This window comes from Taeniopygia guttata, chromosome 2, assembly GCF_048771995.1.
Source record: "Taeniopygia guttata chromosome 2, bTaeGut7.mat, whole genome shotgun sequence".
NCBI classification, from domain to species: Eukaryota; Metazoa; Chordata; class Aves; order Passeriformes; family Estrildidae; genus Taeniopygia; species Taeniopygia guttata.
The window spans coordinates 60,299,926-60,323,699 of NC_133026.1; the positions used below are offsets into that span (position 1 = coordinate 60,299,926).

At 45.8% G+C, this 23,774-nt stretch overlaps 1 protein-coding gene across 2 annotated transcripts in view; it reads left to right on the forward strand.

The window, feature by feature from the left end:
* Window positions 1-3,689: 3,689 nt before the first annotated feature.
* TNFRSF11A (TNF receptor superfamily member 11a) overlaps window positions 3,690-23,774 on the forward strand; it is a 29,033-nt gene continuing 8,948 nt past the window's right edge. Inside the window, exons 1-8 of one of the 2 annotated variants that reach the window (XM_030265401.4) lie at window positions 3,690-4,820; window positions 17,162-17,243; window positions 17,680-17,805; window positions 18,352-18,495; window positions 19,593-19,686; window positions 20,056-20,150; window positions 21,018-21,125; window positions 22,930-22,979. In XM_030265401.4, coding sequence (XP_030121261.4) covers window positions 4,767-4,820; window positions 17,162-17,243; window positions 17,680-17,805; window positions 18,352-18,495; window positions 19,593-19,686; window positions 20,056-20,150; window positions 21,018-21,125; window positions 22,930-22,979 — 753 coding nt within the window. In that variant the 5' untranslated portion in view covers window positions 3,690-4,766. Of the gene's footprint in view, window positions 4,821-17,161; window positions 17,244-17,679; window positions 17,806-18,351; window positions 18,496-19,592; window positions 19,687-20,055; window positions 20,151-21,017; window positions 21,126-22,926; window positions 22,980-23,774 lie in introns of both variants that reach the window. The other variant, XM_030265400.4, reaches the window with a different exon arrangement.

Genomic DNA, 23,774 nt, shown 5'->3' on the forward strand with positions numbered 1-23,774 from the left:
TGCTATTAAATAAAATGGCAGGGTGGCTCTGAGGAGCTGGTAACGGGGTATTGCCAAGGGGTTAGGGTCTCAGTCCCCCTGTTGGTAGGTGTTTGCCAGCCTTAAAGACTCATCTCCAGGGATTGAGGAGTATCCTGGGCAGAGCAAGCTCCCCAGGCCATGCCAGTATTGCTCTTGTCCCAAGGATGAATATATTACTCAAGTCTTAGAGGTCAACAGGTATTTTATAAACATCAAAGTTAAAAATTCACCATGACTTTGTATTTCCTCCCTGGAGTATGCGGGCATAGCTGTTGCCACAGTGGCTGGTGATAACCTATCAGCTCAATGTCTGCTTGCACGTACTTCAAATATCTGACGTACTAGCGGTGGGTGGTTGGGAGCATTTTTCTTTTGAATGCTGTGGACTTGAGGTTTTTAGACAGGCATTTAGCAGTGGTACATTTTTGTGGGATTGTAAAAGGTGTGTTGTGTAAATCACACCAGTGTGACTGAGGAGCTTTATTATAGTTGCTCTGTCATGGGAAATACTTGTGTGTTTGAAAATTTCAAGGAGTCTGGGCAAAAGAATGCTATGGAAACTTGCCTTTCACAGGAAGCAAAGAGTTTCAAGTTGATGACATGATTTTGTGTATGGGTTGGAGTTTTTTGTAAATAATAGAATTTTTTTTTTTAATTAATTTTTTTTAATAGCTAGCTTTCTCAAATAAAACTAGAGCCTCCTGTGCTAAAATGTGCAGATATTTTTCTACCTTTTTTCTCCAAGTGTAGAAAGCTCCACATGCTGGGTCATACAGTAGGGCTCCCTCCCTGCAGTGGGTGATGAGGCAGCTGAAAGCAGCCTTTTTCCCTGGTTCTGTGGCAGACTCTGCATGGATTGCTGGTACTCCAGAAGCTGCCCTTTGAGCCACCTGCCCCGCAGGGCATCCCTCTGGTTTAGAAGGATCTTTTGCAGAGCTCTGACTTCGCACTGCACTGCCTTTCTTGTTCACCTGCTGAGAGCCAGGTGCTCAAATTTACACAATCTGTATTTAGTCCACAGACTGAAACCCCAGATAACCTTTGTGACACATATTGAAAGAAATGAAGGAAAACCATTGGTCGGGATCGATCAAAACCCTTCATCTCATCCTCTATCCCTCGGCAGCATGTGAGAGGCTAGGGAATGCCTTCACAGCCTTCCTGCACATGAGAAAAAGTTTCCTAGGGTGCAACCATCTGCTTTTCAGTGTTGCTTCTCTACCTAAGTTTCTATCACCTCACTTGGAAGACCTGGATTTAACGCAGAGCCTCCTGGTTCTCCCTCCTAGGGAAAGGGGCATCACAAGGTGTTGATGTCCTTATGCAAGTAAGGGGAGGTCAGTGGCATGGATAAAGTAAAGAACAGCTAGGGACATAAACATGAGTGCACAGGTGCTGCTCAGATGCTCTGGAGTGTCCACCATACCATTCCTGACCTTTGCTTCTTGGGTGGAAAGTTTTGGAAAGATGGGAGACAAATTCAGGCATTGGCTGGGACTGAGTTGCCATTTATCCAAGCTCCTGTAAAACAGGAGTTTTTACACTGATGCTGAAGGGGTTTAATTTTCACACAGCTACAAAACTTGCAGTGTTACATTGATGTAGATAGCAACTTTTAGAATAGCATTTAGCAGGTAATACCCACTTTTCTCTCTCTAGGAAGGAAGTAAGAAGAGATCCATACTGACCGCAGCCCTGCTAAGCGGTTAGCCAGGCTCACGGTTTGTTTTCCATGGCAGGCATCACCAAAGAAGGGATCCTCGAATTATCCAAGCTATTATTTTCATTCTGTCACACTGCTAAGGCTGCACAGGGTTTTCCATCTTTCATAAGAGCTTCCCAAAAGCTAATCCAGTTTATGCTTGTGTGCCACAGTGGTGAACAGAAACAAGAGGCACCCAAATGCCACCATTAAGTTTGAAACCTTAATATTTCAAGCATTTTGGTTTTATTCAAAACAGGTGCTTTGCAAAGGCAGCTGACAAAATAATGTTATGTAAGATTAAAAAAATAAATTCTAGAACAGATGGACAAACCAGTTTTGGTATAAATGTTTATGTTTTATCTGAGCTACATAGAATAATATATGTGTAATTGTGAGAGAATTGACAGTGCCACACGTTCCCTGGTTCATATTTTACAGCATTCACATTTTAGTTTCTAACAATCTACTGCAATCCATAATTAAGACTGTAAAGCACCCAGTAGTGGCTTCTGTGGGTTTTGGCTCAGAAACATAAAATTTAACTTGGAGGAAAATGTCTGAGCTTTCAAAAAGAGGCTGTTTTCACATAGTGATAGAAAATGAGAGAAATTTCAGCCCAAACAAGAAATATTTCAGGTAGGATCAGGGGTGAGAATGCAAAAGTAATGGAGCTGATGTGCAGTACCGACTGCTCTGGAGCTCCTGAGCTGTACAGGGCTTGGCTTTACTCGATGCCTTCAAAGTCTTCACTTGTCACCTTCAGAGCAAGCTGGTAACACATCTAACTGCTCGTGAGAGTGTGAGTTTGCTCTTGTTAATCTCTGGTTAGAAGGAGCAGCTGGTAAATAAACACAGTCTATAGCCTTGGTGTTGTGCTAACTGTGAAAGGGGGAAGAGACTTAACAGACTGTTCTGTTTAAAAAGAAATATTTCCTTGTACCATAAACACAAACATTTTAAAACATCCCTGCTGGCACAGAGCTGCATGTTTTCAGCAATGAGTGGACAAGGCTCTGGCAGAAGGATCTTGCCCTGGTACTGTCCCTCCCTCTCAGTGGGCTCCCTCCAGGACCAACCAGGGCTAGCAATGCTGCCAGCAGCTGGGCACACACCATTGCACATGTCACACCTTACCTTGCAAAGCCCTGGCGAAATCGGTTTTGCATTTGTTGCCTACCAGGCAAGCTGGGTGCTGTGGCCATCCCTCCTAGTCCTCACTCCCAACGCAGTTCTGTTCTGGACCCGCAGCCTGTCCAGTCCAAGTATGGTGAGACCCTGACTCCTCAAGCAGGGTGACAGGGCTCTGACACTGCACTTACAAGCTTGATGGCTTGCTGAAACCTATCAGCATCATCCTTGCCCAGTCACCTCCAGAAGAGTGAGGGCATCAGGAGCAGCCGCTGGCCCTGCACCAGGTACATCATGCAGTGCTTTGAGCCACAGCCCACTGTGAAGCATCAAACTAGGGGCCACCAGTGCCCAAACAGCCACGTGGTGTCAGAGAACAAGGCCAGGACAGGCAGGAGCACAAGGACCTCAAAGAGGACCTGCTGGAGCACAGATCAGGCAGGGCACAATGCTTGCTGAGCATATTGTGGGGGTCAAGCAACTTTAGGGAGATTAAAAAGGCTTTATGGCCCCTGGAAACTATCTGGGGGTGAAGGTCATAGCTTGATGTTGCTGTGCAGGCAGGCCTTCCACTAGCTACAGGAAAAAAGCTCAGCAGCTGTTTCTGTCCTTGAGTGTATCATTCCTCTGAGCAGAAATCAGACAATGGCACCACCGAGGAAGGATGAGATTTTAATATTCTCTTCATCTTTTGTGTTTGAATGTATTTACTTATTTGAAAACATAAAGAAACTCTGGTTTGTTTTTTTGTTTTTTTTTTTTCCTGGTCAAGGGTTAAATCTAAATACATAAGTGAAAGAACAACTTCCTTCTTTGCCTAAGCCAGAAACATGCTCCCAAGCTTGTTTCTCAGCATGTGAGCACAAGGGCAGGTTTTGTGTCCACGGGGTCAGCTCCGCTGGATCCTCAGCCTGTGTAAACAGCCGGGCCCCGTCCCTGCCGCACCGCAGAGGATTCCTGACCCTCAGCGAGAGCGCAGGGACCCCGCGGTGTGCCGGGCACGCTCGCCCCAGGCAGGGCGGCTGCCGAGGGCTGGAGGTGGAGGCTCCTCTGCGGGTCAAGGGGCCGCCGGGCAGCGCTCCGAGTCAGCTCGCAGGGCCTGGAGTGCTCTGGGAAAGCTCCCAGAGCACATCTTCCGCTGCTCTGGGAGAGCTCCCAGAGCACATCTTCCGCTGCTCTTCTGCTCTTGGCGGCCATCCCGTCCGCCAGCTCCCGACATCGACTGAAGTTCGTGGAGGGGGAAGGGAGGGGGACCTCAAGCAGCGCCAGAAGGCCGAGGCGGGCACCCACATGTTGCACGGGAAGGGATGGGACAGGAGCTTTCCTCAGGGCTGGGGGCACACCCAGCGCGCATGGGGGGCGAGTGGGAGGCTGCATGAGGCCCAAGAAGTCCTCTGACAGTGACAGGCGATACCTGGGGGCGTGAGGAGAAGGCAGCAATTCCAGGGGAGACTGACAGCGAGGAAAGGTGCTGGGGGCTGGAACGGGAGGACGCAGAGGCGGGAGCAGGTGGATGCACGGCCCTGCCGAGAACTGACCGGGAATGCAATCCCCACCGGCCGGAGGAGGGACGTGGGCATGGTGACTAACTTCTTGTAAAAAGGGGTGGAGAAAGGAAAGGGAGGGACAAGAAGCGAGGGGAAAAAAAAAAAAAAAAAAAAAAAAGTCCTGCATGTCAAGGCTGAGGAAATGCTGTGGGAACTACAGCCAGGCGCTTTTTTTTTTTTTTTTGTTTTCTTCTTCTTCTTCTCCCCTCGTGTAGCTGAGAGGAAGGAAAGGAAGAAAGAGAAGTAGTCAGCTCAAATGTGCCTCGCTGCGCTGCCGGGGCGCGGGGGCTTGGCTGGAAGGATCTAGTTTCCCTTCGGTGGCAGGAAAAGGAGCCACGGGAGGAGGCAGAGACGCACACCCAGACATGCCCGTCCATTCAGGCTGCTGGCTCCTTCTCCTGTGCCTCGCTGGCAAACAGGTAAGGCTGGGAGCCGGCGGGGGGGAGGTGGGAGTCGCGTCCCGCCCGCGGGGCTGTTCGCTCGTCCCGCTGCTGGCGGCGATCGGCGAGGTCGGAGCCCGCGGCGCCCCGCGGGGCTGGGCAGAGCAGTGCGCCTGCCTTGCCCCCCGCTCTGCCTGTTTGGGTTTTGGTTTTGTTTTTATCCCAGCAACTCATAAGCTTCTCTCGCTTCTGTAAGGTCAAAGTAGTCCAAACCCAAAGTTGTAAAGGAAGCCAGGGGATCTGCAGGGAAAACAGCAGGGTGTGAGAAACCAGAAAATATTTGCAGTGGGGTTGTTGCGGGATAGAATTTGCATGTGGAGTAAAAATAAGGCAGACTCCACCCTACCGAACAGATTTATTCGAGAGAGCGTGGGCACACTTGTCCCTCAGGCATGGGACGCGGTGTTTTCGCAGCCCAGGTTCGGCTTTCCAGCTTCCCACCAGGATGAGTCCCGTCACGCTGTGGCCATGCCGCCATCCGGAATGTTGGCAGCCCCGAGCGGCCCCGGGACGTGGGACGGCCGTGTGACCCCAGGTCCCGAGTGCGAGGGGCTGGGGCTCAGAGCGGCCGCGTAACTCGCTCGGAGGTTGATGTGCTGCTCACGGCTGAGCCAGGAACCCAATCCCGCTGCCAGGTCAGCTGCCCCAAAGGGCAGCCCTTTCCTCTGACCGGGGAAGATCTGAGCGAGGTTTGGCTCTGCGGTTGTTTGCAAACACAGCGTGCTCTGGTCGCTGCTCTGTGCGATGCCAGGTGGCTGCTGGGTCAGCGTGGTACACTTGGGATCGTGGCTGGTCTTCCCCTGTTGTTGGAAAGGGCATTTTTTACAGCCAGCTCTTGCTCATCCTTGTCAGTGGCGTTCATCGCGTTTCCTCCAGCAGTTTACATCGGCAGAAGCTTGCTTTGCTTTTTCTAATTATACAGCTTAAAAATTATCCTTCTCCCTTGTGGTTGTTTAGACCCTCATAGACTGGCAAGATTTACAAATAACATGCTACCCATTATTTACACTTTATTTCCTCTGTTAATCAATATTTGGCAGCCTCGCTACCATTTCTTTTTCTCTCATCTGAACTTCTGGTATTTTTTTCTATGTGTCATTATTCGTGATAAGTTATGTAACTTAAAGTGCTTCCCTCAACATGGGGCTGTAACCGGGCCATGGCTGGGTTCCCTGAAAGCAAGGTGCAGCTTCAAGAAAAAAAAAGATAAAAACCCAAACCAAAACAGAAAACCCTCTGCTGTCTGCAGCTTACAATTTAATGTCTGGCCGCACTGTCCTGAGAGCCTTTCCTTTGGATCCCTGGTCCTAAATATGTTGCGTAAAACCACACAGGCCTTTTTTTTTTTCCTTCTAAAACATACGTTCTGTTTTGTCCACCCTCACTCTCAGGCTTCTCTCAAATCGCTGCTTTCCAGGTGTCCTCCATATGTGTGTGAATGAGCCTGCAAATTTCAAAACTGACTTTTAAATCACAGCTTTCAGAGGGTTTCCTGACCCTCAGTATCCTCTGTGTCTCTCTTTTTTCCTGCCCTGGTGCTCAGGACTGATCAATGCAGCAGGAAGAGCAGACCTCAGTGCTCTTCATACCTTTACTTCAGGTCAGTAACCATTACAAGTCTGCTTCCTTCTGGAGCCATTTGGGTTTAGTGCAGATTTTCCCTTTGGAATAGCCTCATTGCCTGGCTATTTAGCTCATTGCCTTGGCTCAGCTTTTGACCAAACCTTGGAAATTCAGATTTCCGTGGTATAGCTCCAGGTATGTTTCAGGTACCATGATGTAGGAGCCAGAGCTCCTCATCATTTCTCACCTCTTGATTCATAGCCTTTCACAGGACACAGAACGAGGAACTTGTATTTATTTTGGGCTGATGTGTAAAGTCTTTCCACTGCCTCCAACACATGCTTAATTCTGAGTCTGTGTTTGTGCAGGGTGCAATTCTGCATCACCGTTGCTTTGGACAAGTATCAGCAAAAAACTGTAGGAAGCTCCAGGAAAGCTGTAGCATAAAGATAAGGATAAAACAATTTGTCAAAGAGCCCATTAATTTAATATTCTGCCTTCAAGAGTGAGCAGAACCTACAAGAATGTGAAAGGCAAGCTTAGAGCTGTACTGCTCTGGAACAGCCTTTCAGTTTCTCCTTTATCTGACTGATTTGAGCAGTGGTTTCTTAGAAGAATGTTGTTTTCTGATGGAACAAATGTGAGAATATCTGTGGGAGGGTTGAGGTTTTTCTGATTCATTTATGTTAGTTTAGACTGGTTAATAGGGTTGAATAGTGCTCCAACTGTGATATTTACAATGTATTTCCAGCAAAGAATGAGAAGCATTTGGAAATGTAAGTTACTGCATACTCACTCATAATTCTGCTGAGAATAGACATGATCATTGTCATCATTTTCACCAAAGAGGAAATGGGAACAGAGAATTCGTGACTTGCTCTAGGTCACACACCAATCATGGAACAGAACTTCTGGGAACAGAGCTCAACCCTACTTATCTTGTGCTTCAGCCACAAGATGATATTTCCAAGTGATTTGGGCACCTGTCAGAGGTATTTTGCTCTCTGGGGCATGATCTTGCTCAGCTTCTTTGCACAGAATAGTTACATCCCTTTCCTTGCTTAAAACACCAGTAGAGAGTGTCAGTGTTACTATCGGACGGGAGTCAAAGTCTCTGAGAATGTGCATTTGCAAATGTGCAATAAATCAGTTGCACCACAGATTCATCTCACCTTGTGTGGCATGGAATGGGTCCTTCTACTACTCTGTAACATCTACTTCATAGATAAAGTTTGGTCATTGCAAACATTTGGAATTCTTTGCAATGTAGAAAAGTTTTGGCCAAAATATAGTTTTTCTCTAACTTCCTAAAATGCACAGTCTCTATGATGAGAGAGGGGAAAAAAGAGCGTAACAGTGACTATACTGTGTTACACTGTGGGCTCTCCTGGTCCATTATTCCTGCTCTGATCAGGGCCAAAGGAACTCTTCAGAAGAGCAAAACTTCTACAGTATCCAATCTAAACTCCCGGATATATATTATATATATTATATATTATATATTCTACCATTAACAGCATGGGCTTCAAAGCCACTGTAAGTCAATTAGTTCATTTGTCAGAATTCCCTTGCAGCAATGGCTCCCCTGAGGAACACTGGCAAGCCTTCCATTGTTTTGCAGTTTCCTCCAGAACATGTGAAAAATCTTACAGCACCTCATGTCAACAGAATATAATGTATGCAAAACTACATCAACCCACAATTTAAGAGATCTGTCCCACTTCTCTTTTCATGTTAAGCATCATCTGCCCGATGTAATTTCTTCTTTCCCACCAACAGAACCAAAACAAATCTTTGCCACTTTTCACAAATTGGTAGAATTCAAAGCTTATCAGACATCTCGAGGGTACTGACCAATGTCATCTAGGTCACAGGGCTTTCTTCATACTGTGCCAAAAGGAAGAAAAAACCAAAAGAAACAGGTCAAGCAGAGAGATTAACTGCATCCCTATGGATCTGTTTTTGTTTCTAGTGCCCATTACTGTCTATAACCCTCAAGCTCAGAAAAGTGTAATGTAACTTGAGAGCTGGGCAAGAACCAGTACAGATGGTAAAAGGAATGCATGTGTAACTACGACATAGAAAATCATGGAAACCTCAAAGTGATCCCCTCCAGCATCACTTAACATTATTTAACACACCCTTAACACTTTTTAGAGGAATCATACTTGAGTCACTTTTCTACGTTTTTCCATCTGTCCCTAGGAGTTCACGTGATGAAAGGCTCTCCTGTAGTAGGTACATGCGCAGATGCAAAGAAAAGGCAACGTGTGCTGCCAGGCTGTCCTCCTGCTTCTCCCTGCCCATTTCCTTTCTGTAAGGCCAGGTCTCCAAGAAGTCTTTGTGGTGACCAGAGCCAGGAGAGTTCCTGCCTCCACATGCCGTTACCACGGAATTCAGATTTCCTTCCATCCTGTGCCCCGTGCTGCAGGGGGCTGCTCTGCAGCAAAGGCTGCTGGACACTTGGAGGAGATGGTTGCTTCGGGAGCTGGTTGAGCTTACACAGGAGGGAAGAGGAAAACAGAGATAGCTGGTTCATCATGTCATCAGTCTCAGCTCTGCTCCTTGCACAGACTGTCCCCTTTCTTTCCATGAAAACTCAGCTTGAAAGGCAGCACTGGTTTCTACTGCAGCCACACACCCCTGTTTTTAAGGATGCCTTTGTTGGTGTTGCTTACATGGAGAAGCAGCTGTTCTGAGAATGGCTCATTATTGCTGATGGAAAACGCAAAGGCAAATATTTGTGTGTTATAAATGCAAGATAAAAATTAAGTGATGTTTAACCAGGTTGCACTCTGGACTTGAGTAGGCCTTGGTCTGTGCGACACAATAGCCTGCCTGCAAGAACTTGCCCCTTTTTATGACTTACTCCTCTTTGAAAATGGTCCAAAGTTCATGTAGTAGAAGAAAAACTCCACAAGCAGCAATGGCTGGAAGTCACAAGGTGGGCTGCAGGTGGGAATCGGGCTGCACTGGCGCTCAGGGCAGCCTGCTGTTGTGTCTGCCCTGTGCGAGCAGGACTTGGTGTGATGCTTTGGCACTCTGGAAAGAAGATTTCCTGATTTGTCCCAGTCTGTGTGTCACCACAGTGTGCCATCATATTTGTGACGGGGTGCCTTCTGAAGGGCTCAGCACTGCACAGCAGGAGCAATTCTGACATCACCCTGCCACTCCAGGACATCCTGGTTTGTGTCTCATACCTGTGTAGCCACCTCAGCTGCTTTGTTCAGGGCTTCCAGTGGTTACCTCTTTTGTTTGCCTTCTCAGGCTGTGAGTTCTCTGGGCATGGCTTTCTTTGGTGTTTGTGCAGAGCCCAGGATGTCATGGCTGCAGATGAAACCAAAGAATCATAAATCACCTTGGGATAGTGCCCCATCTGTTTCTCACCAAAGTCACAGGGAGGTCTGCCCACGCAGGCCCAGGAAGGGAGTGGATACATTGCCCTGGCTGGATGCCATAGTGTAGGCTGCAGCATCCAACCCTCACCCTTGTTCTCTGGATCTTTTTCTGCCCAGGACCTCAGCAACATCCCAGCAGCAGAGGCGTGTTCCCCACACCACTTGAGCAGATGTGTTTGTGCTGCCTCCCTCCCTGCAGCATTCCCAAAGGAGTGCCTGGAGCAGGGGCTCTGGCAAAGAATGGCAGCACAGTGGGCAGGCAGAGAGCCGAGACCCAGGGTTGCTTCTCAGCCTCTGCAGAACCCTCTGTCTGCCTCCCGTCTTAAAATCTAGATAAAAGAGACCAGAAAAGGCTGTGTTTTGGTAAAAGAGCTAAGCTGGCCAGTTTAATCCACCCTGCAAGAGCCAATTAGCCAAGGAGAGGGAAAAAAATGAGGTCATTCACCCTCACCATTTTGTGGCTACTCCAAAAGAAAAAAAAGTATAAAGGGTCTGTTCAAGAATGGCGAAGAACAACATTTGTGACTGCAGATGGACGCAGAATATATTTAGTCAGTGGTCAAAGTGGAGGGAAAAGAAAAGAATCTTGTATGGAAATAAAAATACTGTGAAGTTTTGTTAGGCAACCCATTAATCTGGAATGCAGAAATACAGATAGGGAAAAATGTGCAACTAGGTTCATATGAAGTCCTAAAATTGCTTATGTAGCACACAAGAAAATCTATTTTGAGTGCATTATTTTGCCACAGCGAAGAGTTTTGCCTTAGGAGCAACATATGCTCCAGTAACTTAGCATTGTTTGGTAGCAAGGATGAGATGGTTCCTTGAATCTGATCTCACAGGAAGAAAAGCTCCCCCCTGCAATACCACATGTTGTAAAACAGCCTGCTTATGGAAAGCAGCCAGAGCCTCTTCAAATCAGGGAAGAATATTTCCATAGACATTACTGGCCGCAGCCACCAGCAGAGCTGGTTCCTCATGATGACACCTCAAGAATGAATTAATCAATTCTCAGCCCAGTCCTGAGCCTTTTAATAAAGGCAGCAATTCCTTCACAGCGGAGAAGGTGCAGATACAGTCATGCAGTCCTCCCTCTAACTCACACCAAGGCAGAATGGTCTGTGGGTGTTGCATGCATCCCCCCAGACAGCCATCATCCCAAGCAAGGGCTACAGCCACACCTCTGCCCTTCATGTTTCTGCCTGCAGAATATTCACTGTTCCACAGACAGTGCTAAAATCCAGGAAAAGGAAGCCAAAGCAGAGCATCAGGTGGTGAAAGCAAGCTTCCTCTCTTCTACAAGCTTTCTGCTCAACAGCTCAGCTAGGACTGTGGGATCCCGCCTCACATCATAAGAGATTAGCATGTTATGTTCCACTCTGAGGGCGTGCTGGAAGCAAAGGGTACATAAATATACAGATTTTAAGCATAGAAAGCCCACGCTGGACTCCTAATCTGGCATCCAGCCCAAGAAATCTGTCATGGTCATTTCTTCATTAAGACTCAGCTTCAGCTGATGAAGCATAGAAAAATGATCTCCTGGACTAAAATGCAAGAGGAGCATGCTCCCCCTAAGTCATTGTGGCTTTACTGTTTTTTTTGGGTTTTGGGTTTTTTTTAAATTAAGCATGAATGGGTGTAGAGTTACTCATGATGAGTCACTGAGACTGTACCTGGAGTGGTAAGTCTACTAAACTTTTCTTTGGAGCACTGCTCTCACACCTGTTTAATCTAGAAGAGATTTGCCTCTGCAGGCCTTACCACAAGCATACCTAGGTATTAGCATTGATGCCATTATTCTGCAGCCTTTATTTCTGCTTGCTATGGATTGTTGGTCTTGCTGTCAAGCCTTTTTGTGTTAAATATTTTGGTTTGGTTAGCTTTTGGGTTCTCAGTCTCTGATTCACCTTCAGAGTATTCTGCCTAGTCGCTGTTAGTCCTTGAATTGCTGCAGCTGTGGGTGCATGTAGGTTAAAGCAGGAGGTTTTGCAGCGAAGTGCAGGCAATGTGCAGGCACTACTGACTGCCCAGGCAGGAATATGTTAAGTGTGCCCCTCCGACTGTGGTGGGGAGATGACTTTATCTCTGAATGACCAATGTCGTGCACGTGATGGCAAGTCTTCAGCCCGGAGAAGCGGGCTGCCTGATTCACAGCTTCAGTCAGTCCCTGTTTCAGCCCTGCTGTCTCTCACCCCCTTGTGTCCCGCCTGATAGATCTGATATACCTGAGGTTCCTGTCTGCCTGCGCCCACCCCACCGTGAGAGCCGTCAGTGCAGCACTTCTCCTTTGCGTAGCTGCTGGCCAGAAATAGCTCTGGTGGGTTTGAGATTGAGGAATGCTCCTTCCCACGGTGGAGCAGCACCAGTTGCTCAGGTGTTTGCTTTTGGCTGCACACTGGAACAGAGGGATAAGGGGAATAGGCAGGACCGAACTTGTGCCACCATTTGCCCAAGTCCTAGCTGCACATTACAGTTTTCTCTTCACCTCTTCATTATGGATTTTATTCCTTACGCTCTTTCTGGCCTCTTCAGGCATTCAGGCTCTAGCAGGGTTTTAAGGACCTATTTTTAAAAGTGAAATAATATTTAGTTTAAGCTGTTGCCATTTCCCGGCTCTATTTTACCACGTGGTGGTAGTGCTGTGATGTGGTTTACTGGTCACTGGAAAATTGACATCACCAAAAGCATTTCATTCACAAGCTAAGATTTTTGTGAAGCAAAAGATCTGCAAGCAAGTAACTGCAATTGCAAAGCTGTGACTTGGGTGTTGCTTTGATTTCATTTTTATCAAGTGGAGACTATCCATGAAGGAACTGTTGGATGCAATGTGATTATGATTAAGTCTTTAATACAGGGCTCCTCTTTCCCCTTGTACACCCACAACTGTAAAATTTTCCAGAGTTGTTACTATTATGTGCCTCAACAGAGTGCCTGGGTGCACCAGGCACAGCAGTGCTCATTGAGTACCAGATTCTATTTTTACTCTTAAATACTTTTTAGGCAAGCCTCTGAAACTGGCAATGGGCTGAAGAAATCTGGGGTCTGGTTAGCTGTACTGCCCGACCCAAATCAGGTAGGAGGCTGGAAGGCTGTGGGCACAATTGGTACCTGTGAGGGCAGAGGCAGTGGCTCATATTTGAAGAAGCAGCAGCAGATGACTGCAGATGCCCGCTTAACTGTGCTTGCAGGGGCTACTTCAGTTCAGGAAACATTGCTCAAAGCTCACTCCTGTTGACAAAGGAGCCCCAAGTAAAGCCCCAGATCCACAGATTTTTTTTTCAGTTTTGTAGCAAGCAAGTCTAAAGACCTCAAATCAAGTGGTTTCAATAAACCTGGGCTCCGAAGTATAAAGAGGAAGTGGTGTGTGCAAGGCAGGACAGACCATAGTTGTCTTTCCCATAGGTATTTTGATGCTGTAATAATAAATGGAGAAAAAAACGTGCTTTGCTCAGTGAAACAATGACAGATGGCTTGAATACTCTCCAGAAACAACTACACTCATCAAGAAGGTGTCACCTTAAAAGACAGCTATCCCTTGGCGTGTCTTTTTACATCTCAATTTTTGCAAAATTGAGATTATCGCTCATGAGCAATGAGCAATCCTCATTGAGGCCTCAGGTTCTTGTTCAAAAGTGTCATGGGAAAAATATTGTGGAAACCCCCGACCTTGTTCTTCCAGATTTTTTCTTTTAAAGGAAAGAGGCCCATGCAACTCTATCTTTTCTGAAATGTGAAGAGCAAGAAGAGTAATTTTAGCATCCATGACACACAGTTTCTGCTGCCCTCTGATTGCTCAAGGGCACAAAGAATAAATATTTCTTTAAGCCTTAGGACAGGAGTCTGAATGCTGCTGGTTCTCCCCTTCAGAAGCACCTGTGTATGTGTTTTTTTAAGGTATGAGTAACACAGTGTTGCTTTGTAGTGCTATCCTTGATGTTCTGCAACCCTAAAAGCACAAGCACACTCTTGCTTAGTGTCCTTTTCAACAAATAAGCAAGAAAAAAACCCAAACCCAAACTGAAAAGTCTGCCTGCAGCTCAACACCAAAACACAATCTTTCTGCAAACCTTGATGTAAGCATGCCTGTTCCAAAGAAGTCCATTGTGGTAATCATGTGCTTAAAGGTAAGCAGGTGTTGGTGTGCTTTACTAAACTGGATCTACCAAGCCTGGAGGGGGTTTGTCTTTTTCACCCGACTTCTTCCCCTGTCAGATATAGTTGTTCTGAAGCTGCCTGCTTTTTTTAGGAACTGGTGCAAATCTGGGTGCTTTGCACACTTTTGAAGTGACAAATTAAATTTACACAGGATACCTAGAGCTCTCTGAAGCACTTATTTACACATGGTGGTGGGATTTAATCAGCAGCTTCATCAATAGCAGGACCATTAAAGGAATGACCAGGCTGTTTTTTTTTTTCATTTAAGCACTTCAGAGGAAGTTGGCACTTTCTCTCTCTAGATAAGAGCTTGGTGGTGTCCAAATCACTCTGACCCACAGGCCAGCATCTGAGGAGAGGAAGGATGTTCCAGGGGTTATGGAGCAGACTTGAGCCTTGAGAGACTTGGTTTGGTTTCCTGTCACCTCTGTAAAGCCAGATGGCCTCCTGGTACAAGTTCCTCCTCTGCAAATGAATTGCACTTCCCTGTCTCAGAAGGACACATTGGCAGGAATGTGCTGGTGATGGTGAAGCATCAGGTCATCGTGCTGCCTGCAGCACAAGTACTTCTCATCCTCTGAAGGAAGTTAATGTACAGTTTGAGACAGACATATCTGCCTGGCAGAGGGATTAACATGGGATAGCCTGACATCAACAGAGGTGTGTTAGCAAAAAGTCTTAAGTTTGGCTTCCACCATAAGAAAATTCCAGGTTGTTTTGGTTTCCTTTTCTGTCCACTCTTGCACCATCTTTCATGCTCGGCAGGTCCAACCAGTCCATACTAGGCTAGAATCGCTCACCTTCACCTGGGGGTTAGCCCCCTGAGAGCCTTGTCTTTGCACCATTGGGCACAAATCAAAAGAGGGAGTATTGCAGCTTTATGAATGCCTTGGTTTGTGTGAAAAGGGGAAGGACACAGATGAGGCTGCTTATTGGTGGAGAGCACAGGTTAATGCAGCTGTGACCTATTCCATAACAACAGCCCTCATTGTGTCATAAAGCCTGATGGTATAAAATGATGTCAAGAAGGTGGCTGAGCAATTATCCTGCTCCCTTCACCTTAGTTCCAGCGCCCTGCTGCTTCTCCTCAGGCTGACTTCTGATTCTCAGAAATTACTCCAGACCCTTTAGCTGAATGCTCCTTAGCAGATTTGCATATCCTTCCGCAAAAAGGATGACTTTGCCCTTGTTTGACACTTCAGTAATTTTTTTAGTCTTTTTGTCTAAAGAGGAACTATTAAGCAGGGGCAAACGAGGAAGAAGAGGATATTCTGTAACACAAAGCGAGCAGCTGGACCTGCTTTTGGTCTCACCACGAGAGACCTTGTTACCTTTGTGGATGGCTGGGTAGAGAATCAATTGCTCAAGACGCTCTTTGTGCTTGGTTCCACATCATCACCTCTACCCTTTGCTGGCCATCTCAGTGTTTTAGCCTGAAGTGCATTACAGAAAACAAGCTCTTTCAAGTATAGGGGTAACTGAGCTGTGTCATTGTTCAGCTGCCAGGCTGGCCCAACTTTCCTTTTCCTAGATTGCCTCTTCTCCCACCAGTGCTGGCTGTTATCCTGTGCCCCTCCTTGGAGATGCTGTGTAAACAGGGAATGCAGTGTTTGTTCCAAAAAGGCACTATCTAATCGCAGGAATGGTACTGCTAATGAATGCAAAGAAAGAGACAAGGAAACAATGAGACAACAGAAGACTAGACTCTTAATTTGACCCAGGATTGCTGTGATGATAAAAAAAAGGCTGTATATGTGGTTTATACCCTGCAAAAATACGAGAACTCAAGACCTCTGACTTGTGCTACTTTTTCTGTTCCAGTCACAGCTAGTGCAGTTCTGATAAACACAAGTCATGCACTAACCCATGGTTCAAACTCTAAGCCAAAAAGTGGTGTTTAAAAACAATTTCAGTGTTTTTTGGTCATCTTTAATATACAAGACCCTTCCCAGCATTAGAAGAGGGCAAGGTGCTTAGGGAAAACTATTTCTTTTTAAAGAGGTTGCTATTGCTTAAAGTAGAAAAGGAAGAAAGAGAAGTTGTAAAGACTTGGTGGAAACAAGGGGAGAATGCTAAGTGGGAACCAGCACCAGCAGGCATAAGGTTGCCATGTGCTATTAGATAGCAAAAGCTCCCTTTAACTAGCAGAAGAAGCTTTATTACAGCTTTGTCCAAGTAAATGCAGTTTTCAGGGCTGTATCCAACAGTGAAGAATTCCTTGCTATGGGCTCAATTTTGAATCACCTTATCTAATTTCAAGATCAAAAACTGTGAGGTGTTGAGTTTGCCTTGAGGACTCTGGGCTGCCAAAGCAGGGTCAGAGAAGGGCTGGGCACAATGCTTGGCTGGCCAGGATCCCCAGCATAAGCCATGCCCTCAAGCCTGGGCTCTGGGTGCAACCACTGTGTGTACAGACAGCTGAGAGCTGGGAGGGAATGCAAAGGCCCATGAGGGCCAGAAGCAACTCTGCTGCCCACTTTGCAGATGCCCTGCCATGTACCCATTTCAGCTGGGGGAGAGAGGCTGCTTTGTGTAGATTTGTGTTGGTTTTGGGGTTTTTTTTGAGACACAAAAAGCTGTTGTCTTAATGGCATCACCTTTCTGGATGGCTGTCTCAGTTCCATGAGACCACCTCTGCAGGACACAGTGGGAGCTATAAAAAGCTGCAAAATTTAAGCCCAGTATTTTATGTGACTAGCCAGGAGCATTTTGTATCCCGGTGGGAAGCTGGGAACTTCTTTTTTAGGAATATAAATCATTCACTTTGCTTGTTTGCTTAATGCTCTACATTAAAACTGGCAGTTTCCCAGGTCTTGATCTGAGGTAAATTCTGTGGGATTACAGAGGTATCTCTATGTCTTTTCTTGTCTTTACAATTGTTTTAAAGTTGTAGATTTTAAATAAAAGAGGAATGTAAGAAAAGGCTATGTAGCAGGCCAAAAGTTCATGGCAAATTGCAAGATGTGTTATTTGTCACCTGGCTCTATTAAAAATCCCTGTGTGTACATCATCAAGTGCATCCCCTTAGCATGTCTATAAAGCACCTTTGAAGTCACAAATGTTGGGTAAGTTTTATTGCTTGGCTATTCACAATGCTGTACAGATGGAACATCTTCCTTCTCTCTGCCAGCATTGGGACTGGGTAGGTCTGGAGCTCTCCAGGTGTACTGGTTCTCATGTCCTTTCTTTCCTTCCCTTCTCCAGCTGTCACTACAAATCACTCCTCCGTGTGAGAGCGAACAACACTATGAGTACTCTGGGCGGTGCTGCAGGAAGTGTGAGCCAGGTATGTGAGCACTGCCCTGGCTGTGAGGCTGAGAGGCTCCTCAGCAGCTGCTCTGCGGGTGGCTGGTGAGGCAGCCAGCTCTCCTGCCTGCTGATGGATTGGCACGTGCCCTGCAGGTGCCTGATCTCAAGTGCCTTCCTAGGGCAGGAGTGGTCCTGCTGGCCTCAGCAAAGGCCACAGCAGCTGTTTTGTTGGGATAGCACTTAACCACTGCGGGAGACAGAACACAGCTTGATTCTTGTGCTCCCAGGCTGTCCACTTCACAGGTGTTTCAGTGCCACACTGAAATGGGGACCAGATTGACAAACTAAAAAGGTGCAGGAAGAAATTATTGTCCACAGCAGTGTTAGCACCCGACCTCTTACTTTTCTCTAACCTCCTTAGATGGCTGCTCTGCAGCTTCCAGATGACCTACTTGTCCTTTTCTCAATCACAGGGAAGTATTTGTCTGCTAGATGCACTGCTACTTCTGACAGTGTGTGCCAGCCATGTGGCCCAAACGAGTATATGGATGTCTGGAATGAAGAAGATAAATGCTTACTACATAAAATATGTGATCAAGGTGAGCTGTTCATACTGCAGAACCTCTTAATCCAAATTAGTGAAGCATGAAGATGGGAAAGTGGATCTAGGGAAGTTGTGTTCAGGTGCCCAACACTGAAGGCTGAGCTTGCAGAAGAGCCTGGCAGAGAGGGAGGTCCGCAGACAGAAGAGATCCTGTGCTGTGCAGAGCACCATGACTGCAGTCTCTGTGCTGTTGATATTGATTATCTTCGCTGTGGCCATTCACCCCTGTGAGCTGATTTTAGAAGTTGTCCTTTTGCCCAGCACACTGCATTCACTTCCCTTAATGTGTTTGTCTCCTCCTTGCAAATGCTGTGTTTATTTTCTACAAAAACCACAAGGAAATGTATTGTTTAGGAGTGCAGTGGCTGAGGAGCCCCGTGCTGATCAAGGGTCTCCCATGATTCCTGAAAGACACCATTTCCTCTATCATGAATAGTTTTGCATCTGCCATTCAAAGAAAGCAAGTAGATAGAATGGGAGGTTCAGAAACTTGAGGCTTGTTATCAGAGAGATTTTTACTCTCATCTGCTTTCTGTTTTAGGGAAGGCCTTGAGAGAAGTGAACCCAGGGAACAGCACGTTCCAGCGGCAGTGTGCCTGTACGATGGGCTACCACTGGAACGAGGACTGCGACTGCTGTCAGCGAAATACCATGTGTGCTCCTGGACTGGGAGTCAAGCCTCCTGGTAAGATACAGAAAGGGGATGTAGAAAGTGAAATGTCCAGCTCAGGCCTTCTGGATGAGGCCAGCATTGTGTGGGTTGTAACATTAGGGAGAGTCCTTTAGACTCTCAGATGACTGTCAACAGAAGATGTATATCTGAGTTGTCATTGCTACTGCATGTAATCCTCGGACTATTCAGATTTTGAAGGCTTCTGGCTCCATAGTTTAAATAGTATCTTGGAACAAGTGACTTCTGCAAGCTATCACGTGGATATGGCAGCAGTTGCAAGGTGTCCAGTAGATTTCTAATGTTTGCTGAGGTGTCTGACTGTGAGTCACTAGGTCATGCGTTGCTCCTGTATTCAGAGAAGCACTCTTTTGGGGATTGTTCCTGAGGTCAGATTTGCAGTCAGGTTTTGTGCAATGACTTTGCTTTGCTACTTTTTAATGTTACAAACAAGTTAAAAGTGATTAACACTTTTCAGGTGGCTCGTGTATTTTGTTTTGGGTGGCTAGTAGTGCAAATGTTTATTACAGACATTTAATTTTAATCTAATTAAAACCAGATGCAGGTGTTCTGTGTGTGGAAAACAGTTAAGTTCAGAGTGAACCATGGAAACAGCTTCACCAGGCATAAGGAGCCCCAAAAAAGCAGCAAGTAATAGAGTAGTGGAGGAAGAAATGCTTCATATGTCTGGAGGACAGTTGCTGTTTTTTCTCTGGCTTAACAAATTCTGATACAGCATTTTATTTACTGTGGCTTCATAGAAGTGACAATACCAGTCAGCATCACTGTCTGTGGCACAGCATCATCATGAGGGAATAAATAGAAGGGGAAGGATGTAACAGCTGTGTGTTATTTTTCAGTAAATACAGAAATGGCTCCTGGTCATTTCTCATTTTGATCATGTAGAGAAGTGCCCAGGTGAGACTTTCTGGGGCTTACACGGGGCTGTCATTACTGCCCTAATATAACCTAAGACTCCACTCTTTATGAAAGCTTTCAGGGGGATTGTGGGAGGAGAGTGGAGCAGGAGGATGGGGAGCATATTCACCTTCCTCTCGCTTGGAAGGAACCCACAGAAACTTATCTATGACATTTTTCCTTCCTACACACAGTGCAACAGGACAGGGACACAATGTGCATACCATGTCCCAGAGGCTACTTCTCAAAGGTCTCTTCATCCACCGACGAGTGTAAATCCTGGACCAAGTAAGTCCCTGGGTATTGCAAATAGACCACACCAGCCAGAAGGCAGGGAGAATCTTAGGCAAAAGCATTTTTCAGTGGGGTGTTCCAGACTGCCTGTAGAGCACTTGGAGCATCAGCATTGGCTGTGCAGTGATGAAGGCATTGTCAGGCTGAAGCTTGAATTCTCCGTAGAGGAGGACAAGAGAGAGCAGTGACAACGGAACTGCTGAGCCAAAAATAAAGTATCTGAGGGGTGGAGAAATGTCATATTTTACAACAGAAAATACTGGAAATGTCATATTTTACAACAGAAAGTACTGCTCTGCTTAAGTGTAGGAGGCACAACGAGCTTCCTTGAGAGAACCTAGCCTCTTTGTCTTTCTTTTTTAGCTGTACAGCTCTAGGAATGGAAGAAAGTGTACCTGGGACTGACAAGTCTGATGCAGTTTGTAAAGAACGGAAGATGCCTGAGCCATCAGAAGATGGTTTGTGTCCTCATAGGGGTTGATGATTAGAAAGTAGCAGGGAGGAGGAGGGATATGATTATTAGAGATTTGGGCTGGCTTAAATCCATTCTCATTGATTCTGGCAGCTGTAGACCAAGACAGTGCTCTTGGAAAATCCCATCTTTAAAAATTGTTTCAGGCATGGTGCCTTTAGGGCCTCTGTCCACTATTAAGCTGAGTTGGATACCTCCCACTAAAACTGCATGGCAGCATTGCTGGTATAGCCGTGTTATACCCAGGACTCCATCACATTTACAGCTTGTTCATTTTTATGTGCTTTTAACACACACATTACATGTATAAAGACGAGCAGCTCCTCTCCTTCCTTATTTTATCGCAATGGATACAGTCTAAGCCTGATTGCTCTCAGGTATCTCTTCTTGCCCACTGTCCATTTCCTTCAGTGTGGACATGGTACCAAGGAGGTTGCTTGCCTGACATGCAGCAATCCATCATAACCTGAGATAAAGTACAGATTTTTCCACGTGTATCTATAGTCTTCATGAAATGTGTATCCTCTGTCCCGTGAGTGAGATCAAGCTCAGCCCAGTGGCCTGCTGGCAGCTTGCAAGGGAACATTGAGAAAAGCCTGACCAGACAACATTGCACTGTAACACCAAGATTCTGGTTTTTATGGAAATGTCTTGGTACCAGGTACTATCAGTGTGGCTGCATGTCACAGAACTGCATGAGAGCAGAGTTACTGTTCTTATTATAGAAACTAAAGATCAAATAGGAAGGATAAACAACCCTCTCCTGTAGAGGAGCAGGTAAAATGAGCAAGGATTGTCCTACTGCTGAGTGCAGGCTGTGTGTTGATGGCACTATCTCTTTTACACCCTGCAGGAACAAACAGAATCCTGTACGTGTTGATTGTCATCTTGTTTTTCGTGACACTAATTGGCATTGTCGTCTTCATTGTATACTACAAGAAGAAGGGGAAAAAGCTGACAGGTACATCGTAGCTAATGGTATTCGTGGGTGTGACAACTGTGGCTCTCTGTGCGCTCTGATTTCATGGGTAACCAACAGATTTAGAAGCTCAGGAATTACACTGGAAATTCTGTGCTATCTCTATGTCTGTCTATCTGCATACGCTTTATCTAGCACAAAGCCAGGCTAAGAATTCCCTTCCTCTAGGCAGGCAGTAATTTACAGTGTATTACACTTGACCCAGGGAGTGACCATCCTCAGGGCAGACATGACTGTGGTTGAAAGGAGAAGGGCTGGTGCTGGAGGTTTTCCTAGCAGCCTGGCTGCTCTGCTGCACCTGGCACAGCTGACCCCTTGGCTGAAGGGAAGCAGGGACAGACAGAAGTCCTGTCTTCTTCACCTTACTTTTCCTCCCACCCATAAAACTGCATCTGGACAGGTTAAAATATGGATTTCAAGACACAAGCCTGATGTGTATTTGAGAATATGATGGAAACAATGTTTTTAGCTGAAGTTCTGATGAGGTATTGAAAAAGTACTAGAAGGCAATAGTCTGAATAGTTAAAGTAGAAAAATAGAAAAATTCTAGCCAAAGCCAAAGGATAACAGTGGGATACTGAGTTTATTATTAATAGAATAGAAATACCTTCATATTCTTCCACTCTATGTTAAGCTCTGGGTCTCTTTAGTGAAGGACATACAGAGGTATTGTTCTGTTGGTTCTTAATTTTTTTCCCCTAAACATGGAAAGCTTTTTCCATAATTTCCTTTTCCAAGTGCTAGCAATTTATGAAAAGTTTTGGGAGCAGTGGAAGGGAAGACAGAACTCACTTCTTGTAAAGTATATTTCAGCCCTTGTTTTAGAAATATGCTGCCTCTGCCACACTAAACATCGGTTGTGCTAAATCTGGAATTTCTGGGATGGGCTGGAGGAAATGGTGACTCTGCTCGCAAACCAAACACTTGCGATGCAGAGCAGGTTACGGGGGAGATGCAACTTCTTTGACTTTTTTATTGCCCTGCTGCTCTGCAGTGACAGTCCCTCATTGCCTTTACATGGGGAATCCTGCTCACCCAGCCTGGGAGAATTGCAGTCTCAGGAAGAAGCCCTTCCTGCAACAGAGTCATTGCTGGGAACTGACAGTGGCTGCACAGCTCATCTGTCTTCAGCCATGCAAAACCATTGTATACTTCAAATGTACATAGGACTTGAGCCCTGCAAAGTCTCCCGAATTTACAAACACAAACTAAGAATTGCTCATTGTGTCAGTTGTTGCCCTAAAGCATGTTGGACTTAAAGCTTTTCCTTGGGAGGTACCCCGAAGAAATTGGAATTAATTTCCCCATTAAGCATACCCTGATTAAGTAGAGTATGCTATACTTGAGCCTGCCATCCTGTGGTTTCAGTGGCTTACCCTCTTCTCTCCAGGCTTCTCACTCCTGTCTGGGAAGGGCCTTTGGGCCATCCATGTGACTTCTCTTGAAATAGACCATTTCTTCTGTGAGCAGGTCGTCGTTGGGCCAGTCATAGCTTGATGTGACATATGACCAGGAAAGAAACCCCATTTGATGTGGAACACAGTTTGACCGTGGTCTATTTTGGGAGTTTGGAAACATTTGTTCCACAGAAATATATCCCTGTTCCAGTTACAATGAATCCTCAGCTAGACCGATGCTGGGACACTTGAGCAGGCAGTAAAAACAGGCTTGCTGGTTTTATTTAATATGATATTGCGGGTTGTGAATGACTGTGGGTGTTTAGGTCTGTGGTTAACTTAAGTGCCTGCTATATGTTACAGCTACTCCTTTGTTTCCCCTACAGCAGATCTACAGAACTGGGCTAATGAAGTGTGCAGCCAAATAAAAGGGAAAAAGGTAAAATCAAAGATGGTAGCATTTCTCTTTGTTTTGCGTTTTCCTCATAGCATTCCTGACACCCCTTCTGAAGCAGACTCCATAGTAATGAAAATAAATTTTGAGTTCCTCAAAAATTGCTCACAACTTTGGCTTTTTCAGTGTGGTTTTCTGTAAATGTGAGGCATGTGAAGTCACCATTCACAAATAGCTTCTGAACTTTAGCTATTCTGCTTTCTGGTTTCGGCCAGTTTTAATAGAGATAAAGGTCTCGTGATTACTTAATGTTTATGATGAGAAAGTTAATCATGAACCCACTGGTCACTGAACACCTGAGACTGCCTAGGAGAGAGCCTTTCTAAATCCTAAGTGCAGGAAAATCTTCAGCTGAGTTTGCTCCTTGGTACATACCAGAGTACTCACAGGGAAGAAACTTGGGTTTGAGTCATGCCAAAAATGCCAGGCATGCAGGGGATTAAACACAGAGCTGTCAACTAAAGAAACTGTTTGACTCCTTAATTCTAGGGAGGAAGAAATCCTGCTTGTGCATTCCGATATTAAATAAATAAGAGCTTTTGCTCTGGAAGAACACCAGCCCCATTCTTGAAACAGATGGTACCACTGCTTCAAGTTCATGTGCACAGCCTGCTTAACACTGTGGATGTGGACTGAGGTGTCCCAGATGTCCCACCATCCCTTCTAGGAGCTGTGATGTGCTAAGCTGTTGAAAGACTCCAATTTAATTGCTTAAAAGAAAAAACAATCCTACCAAAAAAACCTCACCTTTCTGAGAAGGCAGTTCCTCTTTTGTCTCAT